Consider the following 23,106-nt stretch of genomic DNA (forward strand, 5'->3'; position numbering starts at 1 on the left):
AGTGGTCAGATGAAGCCGATGATAAGCTACAGGACTGTTTTGCTAGCACAGACTGGAATATGTTCCAGGATTCTTCCTATGGCATTGAGGAGTACACCACTTCAGCCATTGGCTTCATCAATAAGTGCATCGATGACGTCGTCCCCACAGTGATCGTACGTGCATACCCCAACCAGAAGCCATGGATTACAGGCAACATCAGAACCGAGCTAAAGGCTAGAGCTGCCGCTTTCAAGGAGAGGGACTCTAACCCGGAAGGTTATAAGAAATCCCACTATGTCCTCCAACAAACCATCAAAATATCAATACAGGACTAAGATCGAATCCTACTACACCGGCTCCGACATTCGTTGGATGTGGCAGGGCTTGCAAACCATTACGGACTACAAAAGGGAAGCACAACCGAGAGCTGCCCAGTGACACAAGCCTACAGACGAGCTGAACCACTTCTATGCTCGCTTCGAGGCAAGTAACACTAAAACATGCATGAGAGCACCAGCTGTTCTGGACGACTATGTGATCACGCTATCCGCAGCCAATGTACGACCTTTAAACAGGTCGACATTCACAAGGCCGCAGGGCCTGACGGATTACCAGGACGTGTACTGCGAGCATGCGCTGACCCACTGGCAAGTGTCTTCACAGACATTTTCAACATCTCCCTGTCCGAGTCTGTAATACCAACATGTTTAAGCAGACCACCATAGTGCCTGTGCCCAAGAACACAAAGGTAACCTGCCTAAATGACTACTGTCCCATAGCACTCACGTCTGTAGCCATGAAGTGGTTTGAAAGGCTGGTCATGGTTCACAACACCATTATCCCAGAAACCCTAGACCCACTCCAATTTGCATACCGCCCTAACAGATCCACAGATAATGCAATCTCTATTGTACTCCACATTGCCCTTTCACACCTGGACAAAAGGAACACCTATGTGAGAATGCTATTCATTGACTACAGCTCAGCGATCAACACCATAGTGCCCTCAAAGCTCATCAATAAGCTAAGGACCCTGGGACTAAACACCTCCCTCTGCAACTGGATCCTGGACTTCCTGATGGGCCGCCCCCAGGTGGTAAGGGTAGGTAACAACACATCCGCCACGCTGATCCTCAACACAGGGGCCCCTCATGGGTGCGTGCTCAGTCCCTTCCTGTACTCCCTGTTCACCCATGATTGCACGGCCAGGCACAACACCATCATTAAGTTTGCCGATGACACAACAGTGGTAGGCCTAATCACCGACAATGACGAGACAGCCTATAGCGAGGAGATCAGAGACAACAATCTCTCCCTCAATGTGATCAAGACAAAGGAGACGATTGTGGACTACAGGAAAAGGAGGACCGAGCACGCCCCCATTCTCATCGACGGGGCTGTAGTGGAGCAGGTTGAGAGCTTCAAGTTCCAACAAACTAACATGGTCCAAGCACACCAAGACAGTCGTGAAGAGGGCACGACAGAACCTATTACCCCTCAGGAGACTGAAAAGATTTGGCATGGGTCCGCAGATCCTCAAACAGTTATACAGCTGCACCATCGAGAGCATCCTGCCTGGTATGATACCTGCTCGGCCTCCAACCGCAAGGCACTAGAGGGTAGTGCGTACGGCCCAGTATATCACTAGGGCCAAGCTTCCTGCCATCCAGGACCTCTATACCATGCGGTGTCAGAGGAAGGCCTTAAAAATTGTCAAAGACTCAAGCCACCCTAGTCAGACTGTTCTCTCTGCTACCGCACGTCAAGCGGTACCTGAGCGCCAAGTCTAGGTCCAACAGGCTTCTAAACAGATTCTACCCAAAGACATAAGACTCCTGAACATCTAATCAAATGGCTACCCAGACAATTTCCATTGCTGCCCCCCCTCTCTTTTACGCCGCAGCTACTCTGTTAATATCTATGCATAGTCAGTAGTCTGTTTAATAACTCTACCTACATGTACATATTACCTCAATTAACCGGTGCCCCCGCACATTGACTCTGTACCGGTACCTTCTGTATATAGTCTCGCTATTGTTATTTTACTGCTGCTCTTTAACTACTTTTATTACTTTTATTTCTTAACACGGCATTGTTGGTTAAAGGCTTGTAAGTAAGCATTTCACTGTAAGGTCTACACCTGTTGTATTCGGCGCATGTGACTAATACACTTTGATTTGGGGGCAGTATACTATCTAGCGCTGCTTTGGTGGCAGTATAATATCTAGTGCTGCTTTGGGGCAGTAGAACACAAAAAAAACAGTATTGCAGTACTGTACATTTCACCAAAAATAAATAGGAAATATGAAACGTAATGTTGAGCATAACAGAGGCGAAGCATGCAGAAAGACTAAACCCGCCCAGATTGTTTTGTGCAGTGATAGAGTAACCCCCACCCCTGCCAATCACCTGTCGTGCTCCTTGTCCACCAGATGGTAGCGGGCACGGAAGGCCACCAGGTGGGCGTAGTAGGCTGGCGCGGGGATGGAGACGGAGCGGGTACAGCGCACGTAGGTGTGGCACAGCTGGTAGGTGAGCAGCTGGAACTCATCGGCCGTGAAGCAGTTGTCGTCCCACAGGACGTGGTAGTGGGAGGGCCGACTGGTCCCCTGGGGAAAGCAGACAGCAGAAGTTATACATACTACACAGCCCCAATTTGTGGACTTAATGGAGATGTGGTATAAAAAGTGATGTAAAAAGACAATGGCTTTCAACTACAATTCTGGACAATTGGGTTTTAGAATGAGGTATGCAAATTTTGTCTCGTTTTTTTCAACTACAAAGCCAAAGAGTATTTGGTAGTTTAGTTTCAGTAAAGAACTGTCTACCTTCCAAAAAAACAAAACCAAAAAATGCAGTGTGAATAAACTGTGATTAAATTTAAAAAATACAGCGTATTTCCCGAAATTTCATGAAGCCATTTCCTGAGAGCAAAGTGCAGTGAGGCAGCAGGCTAGATGAACAGATGAATGCTGCAGTACCTGTATTCCAGCGTGACTGCAGAGGTAAAAGTCAAACTCGTAGGGGTGCGTGATGTCCGTGTCCACCGTGGTGCCAGCAGGAATGTTTCCACTACGTCCAACCTGAACGAAGAGAAGATGTCGATTTGGGGTTATTATTAATAACTGCCCATGTTAAAAACATCCTTCCATCTGTCCTGTTCTACTTCAACACCAAGCTTCACACACGTCCATTCATTGAACTTTCCCCTTGGACTCATTTAATGACGTCAGAAAGTGAACGAACGGGGGAGGTGTAGAGTGTTTATTTGATATATTTACCTTTATTTAACTAGACAAGTCGGTAACGAACAAATTCTTGGTCGGGGGCCTACCCCCGACCAAACGCTAACAACGCTGGGCCAATTGTGCGCCGCCTTATCCCCACAGCTCTGAATGATGTAATCTACAAATGACCAGAATAATGAAAACATTGATTTCTCCCTGTCCGTCAAAGTTCACTTCACTTGTAAACAAGGTGATAACTCCAAAAGCCCTGCTCTCCCAGGCCTTGAGTGGCACTCCAGGTCCGTCAATTCACATCAGGCCTAATGCTATAATGGAATATAATTACCAGGGGTGAGGAGAGCAGGTCCATTGACAACAGTGTAATTGGATAATTAGGACAACCATTTAGAGCGGTTAATAAAGACCACGGACCAACTCTGTAACACACAATTCCCCCCTAATCTATAAAGGGCTTTTCACACTGGCGTGCCAAACAGAGTTGAGTCAAGCTGTAATGAGCTGGCCTGGTTACACATCTACTAAAGCAGGAACAGTGCTAGAAGAAAATGTAAGAACCAGTACAGTTTGGGTGTGATTTGGCCCCATAGTGTGACTCAGGCATGGGTATTATCTCAGAATTACCCTAAGGTGGCTGGGAGGGTGGCCAGAAGGAAAAGAGGGCTCACTCACTCTTTCGTTGCGGTCGGCACAGAAGAGGCGGGTGTGGTGGCGTTTCTGGACCACGATGTAGGTGATGCCGGGCTGGTACTCCTTCTCTAAGCCAATGCATGCCTCGCGGATGGCCAGCAGCTCGTAGTACAACACCTGGGGTGGGCAGAGGGATAAAACAGGGTTAAAAACATCCATTACTGACGATATGAATTTCAATGTCCTCCATCTCCGTTATGGGCAAGTTTTTCTAGTTCGCACCAGTTGAGGCGGATGATATAGGCCTCAACATTGCACCCTTTCACCACCATCTGACAATGTGACAGGTAAATATGTGTCTTCATGTTTTGGTCACAGCCCATGCATGTTACTCTAATGTCCTCTTAGTGGATCTTCATGATGTGCATCAATGGTTTACTTACACAGATAGGACATCTACCTAACTTTAACAGTTTATTTAAAGAGGGACAACATTTGACATGCAACCTTTGACCCTCTGGTTTCTGAACTTCTGGAGGTGGAGAGAGACTTACATTTTTTTGTCCCCAGGATAGTCACTCGGTCTTTACTCACCTGTCTAAACTGGCCCTCTGACACTCCGTCCCTGTAGAAGATGATCCTGGTGGGCTTGTAGCGGGTTGACTTGTAGAACTGGATCAGCAGCTCTCGGACCATAGAGGCCAGATCCTGGATCACCTCCTGCCTGGGCCTCTGGACCCTGACTGTGGCACAGTACCTGCTGGGGTGTGCATCCATACTGCCTACCACCTGGAGAGAGAAAGATGTATAGAGAGAAACGGGGTGGGAGAGAAAAGGATGTAAAGCGAGAAACAGGGTGAGAGAGAGTGTGTGTGTGTGTGTGTGTGTGTGTGAGAAACAAACCAGCGCTGCACAAATTGATTAGCTCTGCACAAACATTATGAACTTGAATGCAGTGGCGATACAGTATAGACCAGGCCACAGAAGTCTCAAACATGTAGTCCTCACGCAAGATGAGGCCCGCGAGCCTATTTAATGCAGCCTGCGGTTGTCTTAGTAAATGTGGACCATGGTTGTAATAGTAAAAAAATATATAAATGTGGCCCTAGGGCAAAAAGAGATTAAGATTCCTGGTATAGGCCAATAGGAGTTAAGTGAACTCACTGCAGCAATGGAGGGCTTCTTCCCGTCTCCAGCAGGGGGGTGTGTAACGTCCGCCCCCAGGAAGATGATAGGCTGCTGGAATACTGAGGGTCTGGGTGGAGGAAGAGAGAAGGACCAATGAGGACAGAGTTCAAACAAAGGGTCTCTAATATGATTAAGGGTTTAGATTTCACACAGTATGTACAATTATGTCAATCATAAATTGGAGGAGACTTGATTGGGAGATTGATATTGATGGAATTTGTGTACAAGAAAAATTCTCAAGACCAATACATACAGTATTTAACATCAGATAGCCCTTACTACAATAGTCTAAGGCCTAACAAAGTTAATTTACTGTTTAAACGGATGCCCCGCTTCACAGGTCTCAAAAAATAAATACAATTGAACAATTAATTTGATTCATATGAATGATTCTTTGACAAAACAAAGGATTCACTACATCATTATAGTAGCTGGGATACGGTTCAATCGCGGTGGATCGAATCATGTGAATCAAAATAATAATTTGTGAATCGCAAACACTAATTTTAGGTAAGAATATTAGCTGTAGCCTCCCTTTTGGATTATGTGGTGAAAAAACTTGTTTTGTAGCTACTTCAAGCTGATGTATGCAAACTTCTAATGGAAGATAAATATGACTAAATTAGAAAAGGTACGTACATTTCCAAAAGAAAATGTGCTTACTTCAGCTGAATAAAAATATGTGTATGGTCATTCCACAGTCCTTCTATCCTCCAGCCACAGTGGCCACGTACCGTTGGTGGGGCACCAGGATATTGTTGATTCCTCCCAGCTTGACGTTGATCTTGAGGCAGAGGTTGGAGAGGGTCTGGGGGGACGTCTTCACCACGTTCTTCACCTGGACACACTGAGTGGCCATTCCTAGGAGAGTGTCTCCCACCCTCTTCACCTCCGCTACACAGGACCAGTAACAGGCAGTGATCAATAAATCTCTGTGCAATTAACAGTCAGATTAGGAAAGGAAAGAGGAAAGTACCACCTGTGCTTTAAAGGGAAGGTATTGATAGATACCAGACAGATGTACACTATCTGTTAACATGCAACAGCACACATCCCTTATCAAAGCTGCTTCAGCAACACAAGAGTTTCAAAGAATAGCAGATTCTTTGGTAGAAGGATTATATAGACACAGAAAATGTTAGACCGTGAATCAGCACGGATAAGGTGATTCCAATGAACATCATGTGAATATGTACAGTTGAAGTCGGAAGTTTACATACACTTAGGTTGGAGTCAATAAAACTTGTTTTTCAACCACTCCACAAATTTCTTATTAACAAAGTATAGTTTTGGCAAGTCGGTTAGGACATCTACTTTGTGCGTGACACAAGTAATTTTTCCAACAATTGTTTACAGACAGATTATTTCATGTATAATTTTCACTATCACAATTCCAGTGGGTCAGAAGTTTACATACACTAAGTTGACTGTGCCTTTAAACAGCTTGGAAAATTCCAGGAAAAATGATGTCATGGCTTTAGAAGCTTCTGATAGGCTAATTGACATCATTTGAGTCAATTGGAGGTGTACCTGTGGATGTATTTCAAGGCCTACCTTCAAACTCAGTGCCTCTTTGCTTGACATTATGGGAAAAATTCAAAAGAAATCAACCAAGACCTCAGAAAAGAATTGTAGACCGCCACAAGTCTGGTTCATCCTTGGGAACAATTTCCAAATGCCTGAAGGTACCACGTTCATCTGTACAAACAATAGTACGTAAGTATAAACACCACGGGACCACGCAGTCGTCATACCGCTCAGGAAGGAGACGTGTTCTGTCTCCTAGAGATGAACGCACCTTGGTGCGAAAAGTGCAAAACAATCCCAGAAAAGCAAAGGACCTTGTGAAGATGCTGGAGGAAACAGGTAGAAAAGTATCTATATCCACAGTAAAACGAGTCCTATATCGACATAACCTGAAAGGCCGCTCAGCAAGGAAGAAGCCACTACTCCAAAACCGCCAAAAAAAGCTAGACTACGGATTTCAACTGCACATGGGGACAAATATCATACTTTTTGGAGAAATGTCCTATGGTTTGATGAAACAAAAATAGAACTGTTCGGCCATAATGACCATCGGTATGTTTGGAGGAAAAGGGGGAGGCTTGCAAGCCGACGAACAACATCCCAACCGTGAAGCACGGGGGTGGCAACATCATGTTGTGGGGGTGCTTTGCTGCAGGAGTGACTGGTGCACTTCACAAAATAGATGGCATCATGAGGAAGAAAAATGATGTGGATATATTGAAGCAACATCTCAAGACATCAGTCAGGAAGTTAAAGCTTGGTCGCAAATGGGTCTTCCAAATGGACAATGACCCCAAGCATACTTCCAAAGTTGTGGCAAAATGCAAGGACAACAAAGTCAAGGTATTGGAGTGGCCATCACAAAGCCCTGGCCTCAATCTTATGGAACATTTGTGGGCAGAACTGAAAAAGCGTGTGCAAGCAAGGAGGCCTACAAAACTGATTCAGTTACACCAGCTCTGTCAAGAGGAATGGGCCAAAATTCACTCAACTTATTGTGGGAAGCTTGTGGAAGGCTACCAAAAATGTTTGACCCAAGTTAAACAATTTAAAGGCAACGCTACCAAATACTAATTGAGTGTATGTAAACTTTGACCCACTGGGAATGTGAAGAAATAAAAGCTGAAATAAATCGTTCTCTATTATTATTCTGACATTTCACATTCTTAAAATAAAGTGGTGATCCTAACTAACCTAAGACAGGGAATTTTTACTAGGATTAAATGTCAGGAATTGTGAAAAACTGAGTTTAAATGTATGTGGCTAAGGTGTATGTAAACTTCCGGCTTCAACTGTACACTACCGTTCAAAAGCTTTGGGTCACTTAGAAATGTTCTTGTTTTTGTCCATTAAAATAACATCAAATTGATCAGAAATACAGTGTAGACATTGTTAATGTTGTAAATGATTATTGTAGCTGGAAACGGCAGATAAAAAAAAAAGAATATCTACATAGGCGTACAGAGGACTATTATCAGCAACCATCACTCCTGTGTTCCAATGACACGTTGTGTTAGCTAATCCAAGTTTATCATTTTAAAAGGCTATTTGATCATTAGAAAATCATTTTGCAATTATGTTAGCACAGCTGAACACGGTTGTGCTGATTAACCTCTCTTGGGTAGGGGGCAGTATTTTGACGTCCGGATGTAAAGCGCGCCTGTGGTAAACTGCCTGCTACTCAGGCCCAGAAGGTAGGATATGCATATTATTAATAGATTTCGATAAAACACTGAAGTTTCTAAAACTGTTTGAATGATGTCTGTGAGTATAATAGAACTCATATGGCAGGCAAAAACCTGAGAAAAAAAATCCAACCAGGAAGTGTGGAAATCTGAGGTTTGTAGTTTTTCAAGTGATTCCCTATCCAATATACAGTGTCTGTGGGGTCATTTTGCACTTCCTAAGGCTTCCACTAGATGTCAACAGTCTTTAGGACGTTGTTTCATGCTTCTACTGTGAATGGGGAGAGAATAAGAGGTCTTGGAATCAGATGACTGAGAAAATGACATGAGCTCAGTGGCGCGCACTCCCGTGAGAGTTAGCTATGTTCCTTTTCCTTTTTGAAGACAAAGGAATCATCCAGTTGAAATATTATGGAAGATTTATGATAAAAACATCCTAAAGATTGATTCTATACATCGTTTGACATGTTTCTACGAACTGTAATATAACTTTTTTGACTGTTCGTCTGGACTTACTGCGCGAGCACAGTACATTTGGGTTACTCGACTGAACAAAAAGGAGTTATTTGGACATAAATATGGACTTTATCGAAACAAATGAACATTTATTGTGGAACTGGGATACCTGGGAGTGCATTCCGATGAAGATCATCAAAGGTAAGTGAATATTTATAATGCTATTTCTGAGTTTTGTTGACTCCACAAAATGGCGGGTTTGGTTTTGTGACTGAGCGCTGTACTCAGATTATTGCAAAGTGTGCTTTCGCTGTAAAGCTTTTTTGAAATCTGACACAGCAGTTGCATTAAGGAGAAGTGTATCTATCATTCTTTGAATAACAGTTGTATATTTTATCAACGTTTATGATGAGTATTTCTGTAAATTGATGTGCTCATTCACCGGAAGTTTTGGGAGGCAAAACATTTCTGAACATTACATGCCAATGTAAAAATGGGGTTTTTGGATATAAATATGAACTTTATCGAGCAAAACATACATGTATTGTGTAACATGAAGTCCTATGAGTGCCATCTGATGAAGATCATCAAAGGTTAGTAATTCATTTTAGCTGTATTTCTGTTTTTTGTGACGCCTCTCCTTGCTTGGAAAATGGCTGTGTGGTTTTTCTTGTCTAGGTGCTGTCCTAACATAATCTAATGCTATGCTTTCGCCGTAAAGCCTTTTTGAAATCGGACAGTGTGGTTGGATTAACGAGAAGATGATCTTTAAAATGGTGTATAATACTTGTACGTGTGACAAATTTGAATTATGAGATTTTTGTTGTTTTGAATTTGGCGCTCTGCTATTTCACTGGCTGTTGGCAAGGTGGGACGCTACCGTCCCACATACCCTAGAGAAGATAAAAAAAGCAATAAAACTGGTCTTCTTTAGACTAGTTGAGTATCTGGAACATTTCTGGGTTCGATTACAGGCTCAAAATGGCCAGAAACGAAGACCTTTCATATGAAACTTGTCAGTCTATTCTTATTCTGAGAAATGAAGGCTATTCCAAATTGCCAAGAAACTGAAGATCTCGTACAACGCTGTGTACTACGCCATTCACAGAACAGCGCAAACTGGCTCTAACCAGAATTGAAAGACGAGTGGGAGGCCCCAGTGCACAACTGAGCAAGAGAACAAGTACATTGAAGTGTCTAGTTTGAGAAACAGACACCTCACATGTTCTCAACTGGCAGCTTCATTAAACAGTATTTGCAAAACACCAGTCTCATCATCAACAGTGAAGAGGCGACTCTGGGATGCTGGCCTTCTAGGCAGAGTTCCTCTGTCCAGTGTCTGTGTTCTTTTGCCCATCTTAATCTTTTATTTTTATTGGCCAGTCTGAGATATGGCTTTTTCTTTGCAACTCTGCCTAGAAGGCCAGCATCTTGGAGTCGCCTCTTCAGTGTTGATGTTGAGACTGGTGTTTTGTGGGTACTGTTTAATGAAGCTGCCAGTTGAGGACCTGTGAGGCGTCTGTTTCTCAAACTAGACACTAATGCACTTGTCCTCTTGCTCAGTTGTGCACCGGGGCCTCCCACTCTTTCTATTCTGTGCTTTTCTTTCTTTTCAAAACAAGGACATTTCTAAGTGACCCCAAACTTTTGAAAGGTAGCATATGTCTATGGGTGCCGCCTACCGTAGACGGGGGTCTTTCCAGGCAGGATCACGATGATGAGCTGCAGTCCAGAGTAGGTGTTCTTCAGGTGCCTGAACATGGGCTCCACACTGTCAGCTCCCTGGGCGTATTTACAGAAACACGGCTGGCCCTGAATGGGCATCCCAGCATCCTTGGAGATCTTACGCAGCTGGTCTGTGAAACCCCTATAGAAGGAGGTGGGTAATGGATGGAGGAAGAGAGAGGGATGTGGAAGAGAGTGATGGAAGAATTAGGGAGGGAGAGAGGAATGAGGAAGAGAAAGACAGTAATGGAGAAATGACCAAATATAATCTGGTTGGTTAGGGAATGGTTTAGTAATGAAATCCTTGAGTCGCTGTGTAAATTCTAAGGTTGTATCAGAGGCGTAGAGGACAAACTAACTACACAAGGATCACTTTCTTATCTGGAAGGCCATCTCCAACAACACATCCGTAGCAGGGAGGGATTCCTTTCTATATATCCCTGTGGCTATGTGAGAAGCTGCTTCATGAATAGGAGGCGGGGGATGTTTATTAGGCACCAAATGGAAGAAAATGTACTGAAACAGGGCAGGACTACCTGGACCAATAAGAAATGCTCATTTTCGTTTTCCATTGAAAAGTTCGCCAAGGTGTGCCCTAACGAGCATAACCCAGTTGTACACATAGTAAGTGGGTGAAACAGATCAGACGGGTTGGTTCTTACTTGAGGATCTCCTCGCGACACTGCCTCTGTGTGGCGAAACATGCGATGGCCCACATCTTGATCTCTACTCCCGTGTGGAACTGTTTGCCCCTCATGTCCCACACCCCGTGACTTGGGGTGGCCACCGTCCGGTTCTGAAACCACAGTGTAGTACGGTTGATCTGCTGCGTGGTGTTACAACACACACACGTTTTTCTATCCTTATGGGGACCTAAAATGTATTACCATAAAAATAAAAAAAATCCCTAACCCTTACTCCAACCTTAACACCTAACCCTAATTGTAAGCCTAAACCTAACCCCCAAGTTTAAAATAGCCTTTGTTCTCAGAGGGATCTTTTTCCATGTTTTACAATCCTTGGAGACATTTGGGGATTTCAGGTCCCCACGAGGATAGAAAAACAGTGCACAGTAATCACATACAACCAATGGAGTAGGACATGCTGCACAGATTCAACAGTCAAGACACTTCAGAAAGTCATGCAGGCACACATGTAGAAATTACACAGAAAATAATTGTGTAGACACCAACACTTATTGGATACATTTAAACCAAAACACACACACAAAAAAGTATGTGGACCCTTTGGAATTACCTGGATTTCTGCATAAATTAGTCATCAAATTTGATCTGATCTTCATCTTAGTCAGAACAATAGACAGTGTGCTTAAACTAATAAACACACAAATTGTATTTTTCTTGTCTATATTGAATACATAATTTAAACATTCACAGTGTAGGTTGGAAAAAGTATGTGAACCCCTAGACTAATGACTTCTCCAAAAGCTAACTGGAGTCAGTTAACCTGGAGTCCAATCAATGAGACGAGATGTTGGTTAGACCTGCCCGATGAGAGGGAGAGAAGAAAACACACACACACATACCTCACAAAATGTGAGTATGCTATTCACAAGAAGCATTGCCTGATGTGAACCATCCCTCAAACAAAAGAGATCTCAGAAGACCTAAGATTAAGAATTGTTGACTTGCATAAAGCTGGAAAGGGTTACAAAAGTATCTCTCGAAGCCTTGAAGTTCATCAGTCCACAGTAAGACAAATTGTCTATAAATGGAGAAAGTTCAGCACTGTTGCTACTCTCCCTAGGAGTGGCCGTCTTGCAAAGATGACTTAGCATTCTGCACCTTGCTCTTGCAATGAGGTTAAGAAGAATCCTAGAGTGTCAGCTAAAGACTGACAGAAATCTCTGGAACATGCTAACATCTCTGTTGGCGAGTCTACAATACGTAAAACACTAAACAAGAATGGTGTTCATGGGAGGACACCACGGAAGAAGCCACTTCTGTCAAAAACATTGCTGCACGTCTGAAGTTCACAAGAGCACCTGGATGTTCCACAGCGCTACTGGCAAAATATTCTGTGGACATATTAAACTGAAGTTCAGTTGTTTAGAAGGAACACACAACACTATGTGTGGATAAAAAAGAAAAAGGCACAGCACATCAACATTTTGGGGCGGCAGGTAGCCTAGTGGTTAGAGTGTTGGACTTGTAACCGAAAGGTTGCAAGATCGAATCCCCGAGCTGACAAGGTAAAAATCTGTTGTTCTGCCCCTGAACAAGGCAGTTAACCCACTGTTCCTAGGCCGTCATTGAAAATAATAATTTGTTCTATTAGTTTAAGCAGACTGTTTGTCTATTGTTGTAATTTAGATTGGTCATAAAATGTGATTTGATCTCAATTTATGCAGAGATCCAGGTAATTCCAAAGGCTTCATATACTTTTTCTTGCCACTGTATTTAGGCCTAACATATACAGACTGAAAGACACAGGTGCAGTGTTTTAAAATGTTTTGTTTCTTTTTAAGGTGTTTTGAAAAAAAAAAACTAAGGTCCAATTTGAGCATTTCAACACTGAAACTGTCAGAATTGTATTGCCCCTAACCTTTACATTAACCCTTCAAGGCGAGGCAACAGAGGCTGAAATTACATTTTTGCATCTACTTTTTGGTGTTTAATATTAGCACTTTCAAAGAGTAAACAAAAATGTCAAACTATGTAACTATATTTTGTTTGTTTATCATACTACCATCATCAAAATGTCATGAATTTTAACCACATTCAAAAAATGGACATAAATACATAATTTCAAAGCTCACAACATGTAATTAATTTTACATTTAAAAAAGGCCATTACAAACTGGACTACAGAGCCTTTGGAAAGTATTCAGACCCCTTGACTTTTCCACTTTGTTACGTTATAGCCTTGTTATGAAATTGATCGTATTACATTTTTTTTTTTTTTATCCTCAGCAATCGACACCCAATACTCCATAATGACAAAACGAAAACAGGTTTAGAAATGTTTGCATAAGTATTGAGCCCCTTTGCTATGAGACTCGAAATTGATCTCAGGTGCATCCTGTTTCCATTGATCATCCTTGAGATGTTTCTACAACTTGGAGTCCACCTGTGGTAAATTCAATTGATTGGACATAATTTGGAGACAGACAGACAGACAGGCAGACAGACATAAAAGGTCCCACAGTTGACAGTGCATGTCAGAGCAAAAACCAAGCCATGAGGTCGAAGAAATTGTCTGTAAAGCTCAGAGACACGATTGTGTCGAAGTACAGATCTGGGGATGGATACCAAACTATTTCTGCAGCATTGAAGGTCCCCAAGAACACAGTGGCCCATCAATCTTAAAATGGAAGAAGTTTGGAACCACCAAGACTCTTCCTAGTGCTGTCCACCCGGCCAAACTGAGCAATCGGGGGAGAAGGGCCTTGGTCAGGGAGGTGACCAAGAACCTGATGGTCACTGACAGAGCTCCAGAGTTCCTCTGTGGAGATGGGCCATTTATTTCCTGAAAGTCAGACTCTTCCCACACGCCAACTAATTTCTCAGCTTCAGAATCTTCATTCTCCAAATTTAACATTCACAAAATTGTTTATAGTTAAAATCTAAATTTGATAACATTTCATTTGAAAATATGCACCAAAAATGCTGTTTACGTACATGGTTTAGTAACTTAGACACGGTAGAAAGATTTTAAAAAGTCAGGTCCTGCAGTGTCTTAACAAAATTAAACCAGAATGTTAAGGCTGACCTCATCCACTGTCCAGAAAAACAGATTTTTTTTAGTTCTCCTTTGGCAGTCCTAATCACTTTAAATGTTTGAATGCAAAACTGGGTCTGGGATTAAGGCTTACATTTGATTTGACTGTTTTCCCACTAATGTGACATCTACTCTCACAAATCACAAAAAGTGAAATTGCAAACCAAAGTGAGTGAGATAAAAAAAAGCATAAACACCACAAAAGGAAGCTAAATTGAGTCATGGCATAGTGTCATTGCTATCTGTACTGTAGTAATGGAAAAATGATGTAGCCATGTTTACATTGAGCAAAAACTACTAGATTATATTAATCCACACAGACAGGCCTGTACTCATAAAGTGTCTTCGAGTAGCCGTGCCGACCTAGGATCAATTTTGTCTTTGAAATCACTATGAATAAGAGGGGGACCTGATCCTAGATCAGCACGCTTACTCCTAGATGATTCACAGAGAGGAAAGACAAACAGATCAAATCAAACCAAAGCAAGGGGGTTAGTTCCCTCATATAGCAAGGGTAGGTAGAGTGTCAAACAAACAGAGTATGGAGCGTGATTTAAAGGAAGGGTACCATAAAGTGCTCTGTGCTCACCCTGCCGCCGTATTGCAGCATGGGGGCAGGCAGCACGCGCCCAGTCACGTGGGCCATCTCGTCGCGCACCTTGAACTGGAACTCCTGCACAAAGGGGTCAGACTCGTAGTTGGCACTGCGCACCTGCAGGGGTCACACACAGAGAGAGGGCGAGAAAGGGGTGTTTAGGGTGGTGAGGTCGGTTGGTATCCAGAAGACTCGGACAAAACAGAGATGCTTGTTCTAGGTCCCAAGAAACAACGAGATCTTTTGTTGAATCTGACAAGCTTGATGGTTGTACAGTCGTCTCAAATAAAACTGTGAAGGACCTCGGCGTTACTCTGGAACCTGAACTTTTTTGACGAACATATCAAGACTATTTCAAGGACAGCTTTTTTTCCATCTACGTAACATTGCAAAAATCTGAAACTTTGTCCAAACATGATGCAGAAAAATTCATCCATGCTTTTGTCACTTCTAGATTAGACTACTGCAATGCTCTACTTTCCAGCTACCTGGATAAATAACTAAATAAACTTCAGTTGGTGCTAAACACGGCTGCTAGAATCTTGACTAGAACCAAAACAATTTTATCATATTACTCCAGTGCTAGCCTCTCTACACTGGCTTCCTGTTAAGGCAAGGGCTGATTTCAAGGTTTTACTGCTAACCTACAAAGCATTACATGGGCTTGCTCCTACCCATCTTTCCGATTTGGTCCTGCCGTACATACCTACATGTACGCTACGGTCACAAGACGCAGGCCTCCTTAATATCCCTAGAATTTCTAAGCAAACAGCTAGAGGCAGGGCTTTATCCTATAGAGCTCAATTTTTATGGAATGGTCTGCCTATCCACGTGAGAGACGCAGACTCGGTCTCAGCCTTTAAGTCTTTATTAAAGACTCATCTCTTCAGTAGGTCCTACAATTGAGTGTAGTCTGGCCCAGGAGTGTGAAGGTGAACGGAAAGGCACTGGAGCAACGAACCACCCTTGCTGTCTCTGCCTGGCTGGTTCCCCTCTCCCCACTGGGATTCTCTGCCTCTAACCCTATTACAGGGGCTGAGTCACTGGCTTACTGGTGCTCTTCCATGCCGTCCCTAGGAGGGGTGCGTCACTTGAGTGGGTTGAGTCACTGACGTGGTCTTCCTGTTCGGGTTGGCACCCCCCCCCCCTTGGGTTGTGCCGTGGCGGAGATCTTTGTGGGCTATACTCGGCCTTGTCTCAGGATGGTAAGTTGGTGGTTGAAGGTATCCCTCAAGTGGTGTGGTGGCTGTGCTTTGGCAAAGTAGGTGGGGTTATATCCTGCCTGTTTGGCCCTGTCCGGGGGTATCGTCGGACGGGGCCACAGTGTCTCCCGACCCCTCCTGTCTCAGCCTCCAGCATTTATGCTGCAATAGATTGTGTCGGGGGGCTAGGGTCAGTCTGTTATATCTGGAGTATTTCTCCTGTCTTATCTGGTGTCCTGTGTGAATTTAAGTATGCTCTCTAATTCTCTCTCTCTTTCTCTCTTGGAGGACCTGAGCACTAGGACCATGCCTCAGGTCTACCTGGCCTGATGACTCCTTGTTTCCCCAGTCCACTTGGCCGTGCTGCTGCTCCAGTTTCAACTGTTCTGCCTGCGGCTATGGAACCCTGACCTGTTCACCGGACATGCTACCTTGTCCCAGACCTGCTGTTTTCAACTCTCTAGAGATAGCAGGAGCGGTAGAGATACTCTGAATGATCGGCTATGAAAAGCCAACTGACATTTACTCCTGGGGTGCTGACCTGTTGCACCCTCGACAACCACTGTGATTATTATTATTTGACCCTGTTGGTCATCTATGAACATTTGAACATCTTGGCCATGTTCTGTTATAATCCCCACCCGGCACAGCGAGAAGAGGACTGGCAATCCCTCATACCCTGGTTCCTCTCTAGGTTTCTTCCTAGGTTTTGGCCTTTCTAGGGAGTTTTTCCTAGCCACCGTGCTTCTACACCTGCATTGCTTGCTGTTTGGGGTTTTAGGCTGGGTTTCTGTACAGCACTTTGTGACATCAGCTGATGTAAGAAGGGCTTTATAAATACATTTGATTGATTGAAGGCAGTGTCATTCATAATGCACTAAAAACAAAAGAAAACTAACTACTCCTATTAGAAACACTCAACACTTTCATTTGGTGCGGAATGCCCTAATGAATACAACCCAGGTTTGAGCATGCTTTGATGTTGAGACAACTCACATGTTTGTAGCTCACATTTTCCCCAGAATTCTATCATACGTAACGTCCCGAAATAACCTTTAGAACATTGTCAAACTTCTCCCTCGGTTTGTCCAATCCTTCTGCATCTTTCACACAGTTATTGCTGACGGTTCTCTGCATCTAAATTAAAATGTCAACGGCGTCTCTGTCTCTGGCAGTGAACTATCAGCCAGAGGTATGTTTTAATCCCAGGTGGGAGATGGGGAGTCTGTTTAATAAGGTGACAGCGGCAGAACAGCAGCAGAGGCTGAATGAGATGCCATCTGATGGAGTCTAATGGCGTCGGTGGCAGCGGTGTTAGCCTATCTCATCCTCCAGAAAACACCATGGCCAGGCAGTGTGCTGGTGACAGCTCGCCACCATGCTGCAACAATGCCATCTCCGACCTGGCATTTCACTGACCTTAATCAACACTGACCTGGGCCCGTATTCATTAAGCGTCTCAGAGTAGGAGTGCCGATCTAAGATCAGTTTAGCCTTTTAGATCATAATGAACAAGACAGGGGACCTGATTCTAGATTAGCACTCCTACTCAGACGTTTCGGCAAACCGTACCAATATATCCTCCAAACACCGGTTGAGGGCATTACCAACATATTCAAATAATGATGCCATTTTCATAAAAATATATTTTTTTATTAATTTATTCATACTATTTCATCCTTCCACAAGATATAGTCCCGACAAAAATCTATGGTTGCTACCCAAGCCGGCTGGTCATTTGTTCTATCGGTTCGGTTGCCAGCGACCCAGTCGTTAAGTCTTTTGTTCTAAATCTATGGATGCAACACAGTCGTTTGTTCTAAATGTTCCGTTGCCATGATGGCTGGCAACGTTTTAATCCCTAGCTAGCTAGCCAGCCAGCCAACTTTGACAAACACAGTCAAGTCAAACAGTGTAGCCAGAATACAGCAAACTAGCTGCATTTCCTTTTATGTCTATTGACATTTCCTCATATACAGTACCAGTCAAAAGTTTGGACACACCTACTCATTCAAAGGTTTTTCTTGATTTTACTATATTCTACATTGTAGAATAATAGTGAAGACATCAAAACTATGAAATAACATATGGAATCATGTAGTAACTAAAAACAAATCAAAATATATTTTATATTTGAGATTCTTCAATGTAGCCACCCTTTGCCTTGACAGCTTTGCACACTCTTGGCATTCTCTCAACCAGCTTCATGAGGTAGTCACCTGGAATAGATTTCAATTAACAAGTGAGCCTTTTAAAAGATAAAAAGGAAAGAAATTCCACAAATTAATGCGTTTGAGCCAATCAGTTGTGTTGTGACACAGAAAATAGCCCTACTTGATAAAAGACCAAGTCCATATTATGGCAAGAACAGCTCAAATAAGCAAAGAGAAACGACAGTCCATTACGTTAAGAAGGTCAGTCAATCCGGAAAACGCCTTTGGTCTGATGAGTCCAAATTTGAGATTTTTGGTTCCAACCGCATGTGTGGTTCCCACCGTGAAGAATGGAGGAGGTGTGATGGTGCTTTGCTGGTGACACTGATTTATTTAGAATTCAAGGCACACTTTACCAGCATGGATACCACAGCATTCTGCAGTGAGACATCATCCCATCTGGTTTGGGCTTAGTGGGGCTATCATTTGTTTTTCAACAGGACAATGACCTAAAACACACCTCCAGGCTGTGTAACGGCTATTTGACCAAGAAGGAGAGTGATGAAGTGCTGCAACAGATGACCTGGCCTCCACAATCACCCGACCTCAACCCAATTGAGATGGTTTGGGATGAGTTGGACCGCAGAGTGATGGAAAAGCAGCCAACAAGCGCTCAGCATGTGGGAACTCCTTCAAGACTGCTGGAAAAGCATTCCAGATTTCTACCTCATGAAGCTGGTTGAGAGAATGCCAAGAGTGTGCAAAGCTGTCATAAAGGCAAAGGGTGGCTACCTTGAAGAATCTCAAATATGTTTTGATTGGTTTAACACTTTTGTGGTTACTACATGATTCCATATGTGTCATTTCATAGTTTTGATGTCTTCACTATTATTTCTACAATGTAGAAAATAGTAAAAATAAAGAAAAACCCCTTGAATGAGTAGGTGTCCAAACTTTTGACTGGTACTGTATATATCCATAAAAACGATGCTGATTCATGATTTCGACTGGCTGAGAAAAGTTGCCAACCTGTCTCGGCCCGACATGTTCATTACCAAAGGACAACTGGAGATCGAATTTCAATATTGAAACAATGTTGCAAATGTCGGAGACAGAAAGGTTATTACAAATCTCCGCTGTTGAAAACTAAATGCTAGTCCAAAAGAAAAATGGGAGATAATGTCTAGATGCTTTTTAATAGTGGAGATTAATTTTATAATTTACCTGGCTGAACTGACGAGACAGTGGATTACGCAGTCAGATGGAACAGAGTAAATAGGCATTTCAACTCCATAGATTTAGCCGGTGTTAACTTGTGGAATAGACAACGGCTGGAATGGGGTTAACTAATCAGCATCCAGGATTAGACCCACCTGTTGTATAAAAGTAAATAAGCCTCCGTGCCACCAGGCGGCACCCCTGACTCACCAGTCGGCTGATCTCCTCCTGTCTGTCAGGTGCAGAGCGAGCTGTGGCCTTGATCATAGTGGACGTCTGATTATCTGTCAGTTTCTTGATGCAGCGCTGCCCTGCTACTATGTTACACACCTGCAGGGACACAAAACCAAAAACCACTGAGCATATTGCAAAGCATTTTATTCACCAATGCCTGAATCACACTATTTGACCAAACTGAAGCAACGCTAAAAAGGACAATGTGAGAAGACAATATCCCAGCCATCACAGTAAGGTTTTGGTCGGCCCTGTAGTGTGAATCAGGCAAAGAAAGAAATATTTCTCACCTCCAGGGGCAGGTAGGTGTGCTTCTGCTCCTGCCCCACCTGGAGGCAGGGCAGGTGGGGATATTTGAGCTGCAGGCTGTACTTCTCTCTGAAGTACTGGGCCACCGTGCGCTCCACCGTTTGACCATTCTCCAGCTGCAGAGGGAATCTGACCACAACAGGTAGATGGAACGGCAAGGGTTGAGAACATCTTTAACATTGAAAGGGGCTGTGCAACAGGGGCTTGTCTGAGTCTATGTAGACTATATATGACTGTCAAAAGACAAGGTTATCAACAGCTCGAGTCTTCAATTTCTAGTTAAGATCAATACAGCGAAGATACAGAAACGGCCTCACAAAGCTATCAAAATGTTGAGCAGTAGATACTGGAAAACAATGAAGTAGCAGCAGATAAACAGCTGCATGTAATAGCATATTGGCCAACGATGACTAACACCCATTGACCTCGAGACAAGGATCTGACTCAGACATTTTGTGGTTCTGGTGAATTCTTGTGAATTGGTCATCCTACATTTAAGTGCATGCTCCCCTCTCATCCCATCCCGCCCCACCCCACACATACCACCACACCCCACACATACAACCACACCCCAGGCTCAATGCTCGTCTCCCAGTCTCTCTGGCCTCTCCCTAGTCCCACCTCATCTACATCTAGTCCCACCATCTCTCTGGGCGCTCTTGACTCACGTTTGATGGCTGGCGGGCCTACGGGTCACGTTGCAAACGCGGTACTTCCTCCGCATGGTGCCACAGTGTGTGACCTCCACCTTCAGACCTGGACAGGACAGTGACAGCTTATAGGACCTCGGGGACGTGGGAATGACACAAACGTGTGTACAAATGCACCCCCAAATCCTAGTTTACATCCGCATTCACGCACACAGACAAAACGCACAAAATATACTACCTTTGATTTCTTTGGTGAATTTGACCCGGTGGGAGTCTGTGAGAGGTCGGGGCTGCTCGTCTATGTTGTGGATGTCCAGGACCTCACACATGAACTGGATCACTGGCTGGGCTTTGTAGAAGGCCGTGGCAGACACTGCAGGACAGACAGGGCCATCAAACACAAGACTCGATCCCACTCATTCAGATTTACCCATCACTGGCACTATCTGCCAAAACCGAGAGTAATCTCACTAGCTATTTACTGTAGATGCAAAAGGTGACTTGATCTTGGTCTGTTAAATACAGTTGAAGTTGGAAGTTTACATACACCTTAGCCACATAAACTGAGTTTAAATGTTTCACAAACCCTGACATTTAATCCTAGTAAAAATTCCCTGTCTTAGGTTAGTTAGGATCACCACTTTATTTTAAGAAAGTGAAATGTCACAATAATAGCAGAGAGAATGATTTATTTCAGCTTTTATTTCATCACATTCTCAGTGGGTCAGAAGTTTACATACACTCAGTTAGTATTTGGTAGCACGGCCTTTAAATTGTTTAACTTGGGTCAAACGTTTTGGGTAGCCTTCCACAATAAGTTGGGTGAATTTTGGCCCATTCCTCCTGGCAGAGCTGGTGCAACTGAGTCAGGTTTGTAGGCCTCCTTGCTCGCACACGCCTTTTCAGTTCTGCCCACAACATTTCTATAGGATTGAGGTCAGGGCTTTGTGATGACCACTCCAATACCTTGACTTTGTTGTCCTTAAGCCATTTTGCCACAACTTTGGAAGTATGCTTGGGGTCATTGTCCATTCAGAAGATCCATTTGCGACCAAGCTTTTAACTTCCTGACTGATGTCTTGAGATGTTGCTTTAATATATCCACAGAATTTTCCTTTCTCATGATGCCATCTATTTTGTGAAGTGCACCAGTCCCTCCGGCAGCCAAGCACCGCCGCTTCTTCCTTGCTGAGCGGCCTTTCAGGTTATGTCAATATGGGACTCGTTTTACTGTGGATATAGATACTTTTGTACCCGTTTCCTCCAGCATCTTCACAAGGTCCTTTGCTATTGTTCTGGGATTGATTTGCACTTTTTGCACCAAAGTGCGTTCATCTCTAAGAAACAGAACGCGTCTCCTTCCTGAGTGGTATGACGGCTGCGTGGTCCCATGGTGTTTATACTTGCGTACTATTATTTGTACAGATGAACGTGGTAGCTTCAGGCGTTTAGAAATTGCTCCCAAGGATGAACCAGACTTGTGTTGGTCTACAATTTTTTTTTCTGAGGTCTTGGCTGATTTTTCCATGATGTCAAGCAAAGAGGCACTGAGTTTGAAGGTAGACCTTGAAATACATCCACAGGTACACCTCCAATTGACTCAAATTATGTCAATTAGCCTATCAGAAGCTTCTAAAGCCATGAGATCATTTTTTTCTGGAATTTTCCAAGCTGTTTAAAGGCACAGTCAACTTAGTGTATGTAAACTTCTGACCCACTGGAATTGTGATACAGTGAATTATACGTGAAATAATCTGTCTGTAAACAATTGTTGGAAAAATTACTTGTGTCATGCACAAAGTAGATGTCCTAACCGACTTGCCAAAACTATAGTTTGTTGAGATGAAATTTGTGGAGTGGTTGAAAAACTAGTTTTAATGACTCCAAACGAAGTGTATGTAAACTTCCGACATCAACTGTACATCACGCCAGAAACAGCCATTTGTCATCAATTATCAGCCATCATAATTTTTTGCTATATCTCAAATCAGACCAAGTACAGCAGCACAAGGCCTGCTTCATAGCCAGGGACACCACCTAAGTACCTCAGGGAAGGGACATGCCAACAAGGCTCTCAAACGTGAAATAAAACCTAGGAGGAACATCCAACATCCCTCTGGTTTTATGTGCCGTTAAAGGAAGCTGGCGCCGAGATGAAGGCCCTAATGCTTTTTCCACCTGAATGGAGAGATGAGTAGAGAGGAAACAGATGCTCCACTGACACTGGGCTGACTTCACAGTGACGTCAGGGCCACATCTGACAGCAACGGTGACGATCGGAGCATACATGCGATTAGAAATGATGTGGAGTGCAGGCGACAGTCACTCTCCCTGGAGACAGTAGGGTTGTCATCCCCATGAACAGGAAATGACATCAGAAATGTAATGTATGTTTTGATGCTTGTGATAGTGCTGATACACTACTCTTGGGAGTATGAAAATGAAAGGGTTTTAAATAGCACATATTTTGTTGGTTGCTTACACACACTTTCTCAGTGTTGCTGTATCTTCAGCTAGGATGTGTGTGTGTGTGTGTGTGTGTGTGTGTGTGTGTGTGTGTGTGTGT

The 23,106-nt window shown here is 43.5% G+C and overlaps 1 protein-coding gene across 3 annotated transcripts in view; it reads right to left on the bottom strand.

The window, feature by feature from the left end:
* LOC115177110 (protein argonaute-3) overlaps positions 1-23,106 on the bottom strand; it is a 47,951-nt gene that overhangs the window by 8,195 nt on the left and 16,650 nt on the right. The window contains exons 6-18 of one of the 3 annotated variants that reach the window (XM_029737620.1): positions 20,779-20,913; positions 20,559-20,646; positions 19,872-20,019; positions 19,558-19,677; positions 14,769-14,891; positions 11,101-11,234; positions 10,396-10,580; positions 5,780-5,939; positions 5,022-5,112; positions 4,452-4,646; positions 3,900-4,034; positions 2,964-3,065; positions 2,392-2,591 (exon numbers count right to left, since the gene is read on the bottom strand). In XM_029737620.1, the coding sequence (XP_029593480.1) occupies positions 2,392-2,591; positions 2,964-3,065; positions 3,900-4,034; positions 4,452-4,646; positions 5,022-5,112; positions 5,780-5,939; positions 10,396-10,580; positions 11,101-11,234; positions 14,769-14,891; positions 19,558-19,677; positions 19,872-20,019; positions 20,559-20,646; positions 20,779-20,913 (1,816 nt within the window). Of the gene's footprint in view, positions 1-2,387; positions 2,592-2,963; positions 3,066-3,899; positions 4,035-4,451; positions 4,647-5,021; positions 5,113-5,779; positions 5,940-10,395; positions 10,581-11,100; positions 11,235-14,747; positions 14,892-19,557; positions 19,678-19,871; positions 20,020-20,558; positions 20,647-20,778; positions 20,914-23,106 lie in introns of those variants that run through there. The other 2 variants (XM_029737619.1, XM_029737621.1) reach the window with 2 other exon arrangements.

The sequence above is a fragment of the Salmo trutta genome, chromosome 37, assembly GCF_901001165.1.
Source record: "Salmo trutta chromosome 37, fSalTru1.1, whole genome shotgun sequence".
Lineage (NCBI taxonomy): Eukaryota > Metazoa > Chordata > Actinopteri > Salmoniformes > Salmonidae > Salmo > Salmo trutta.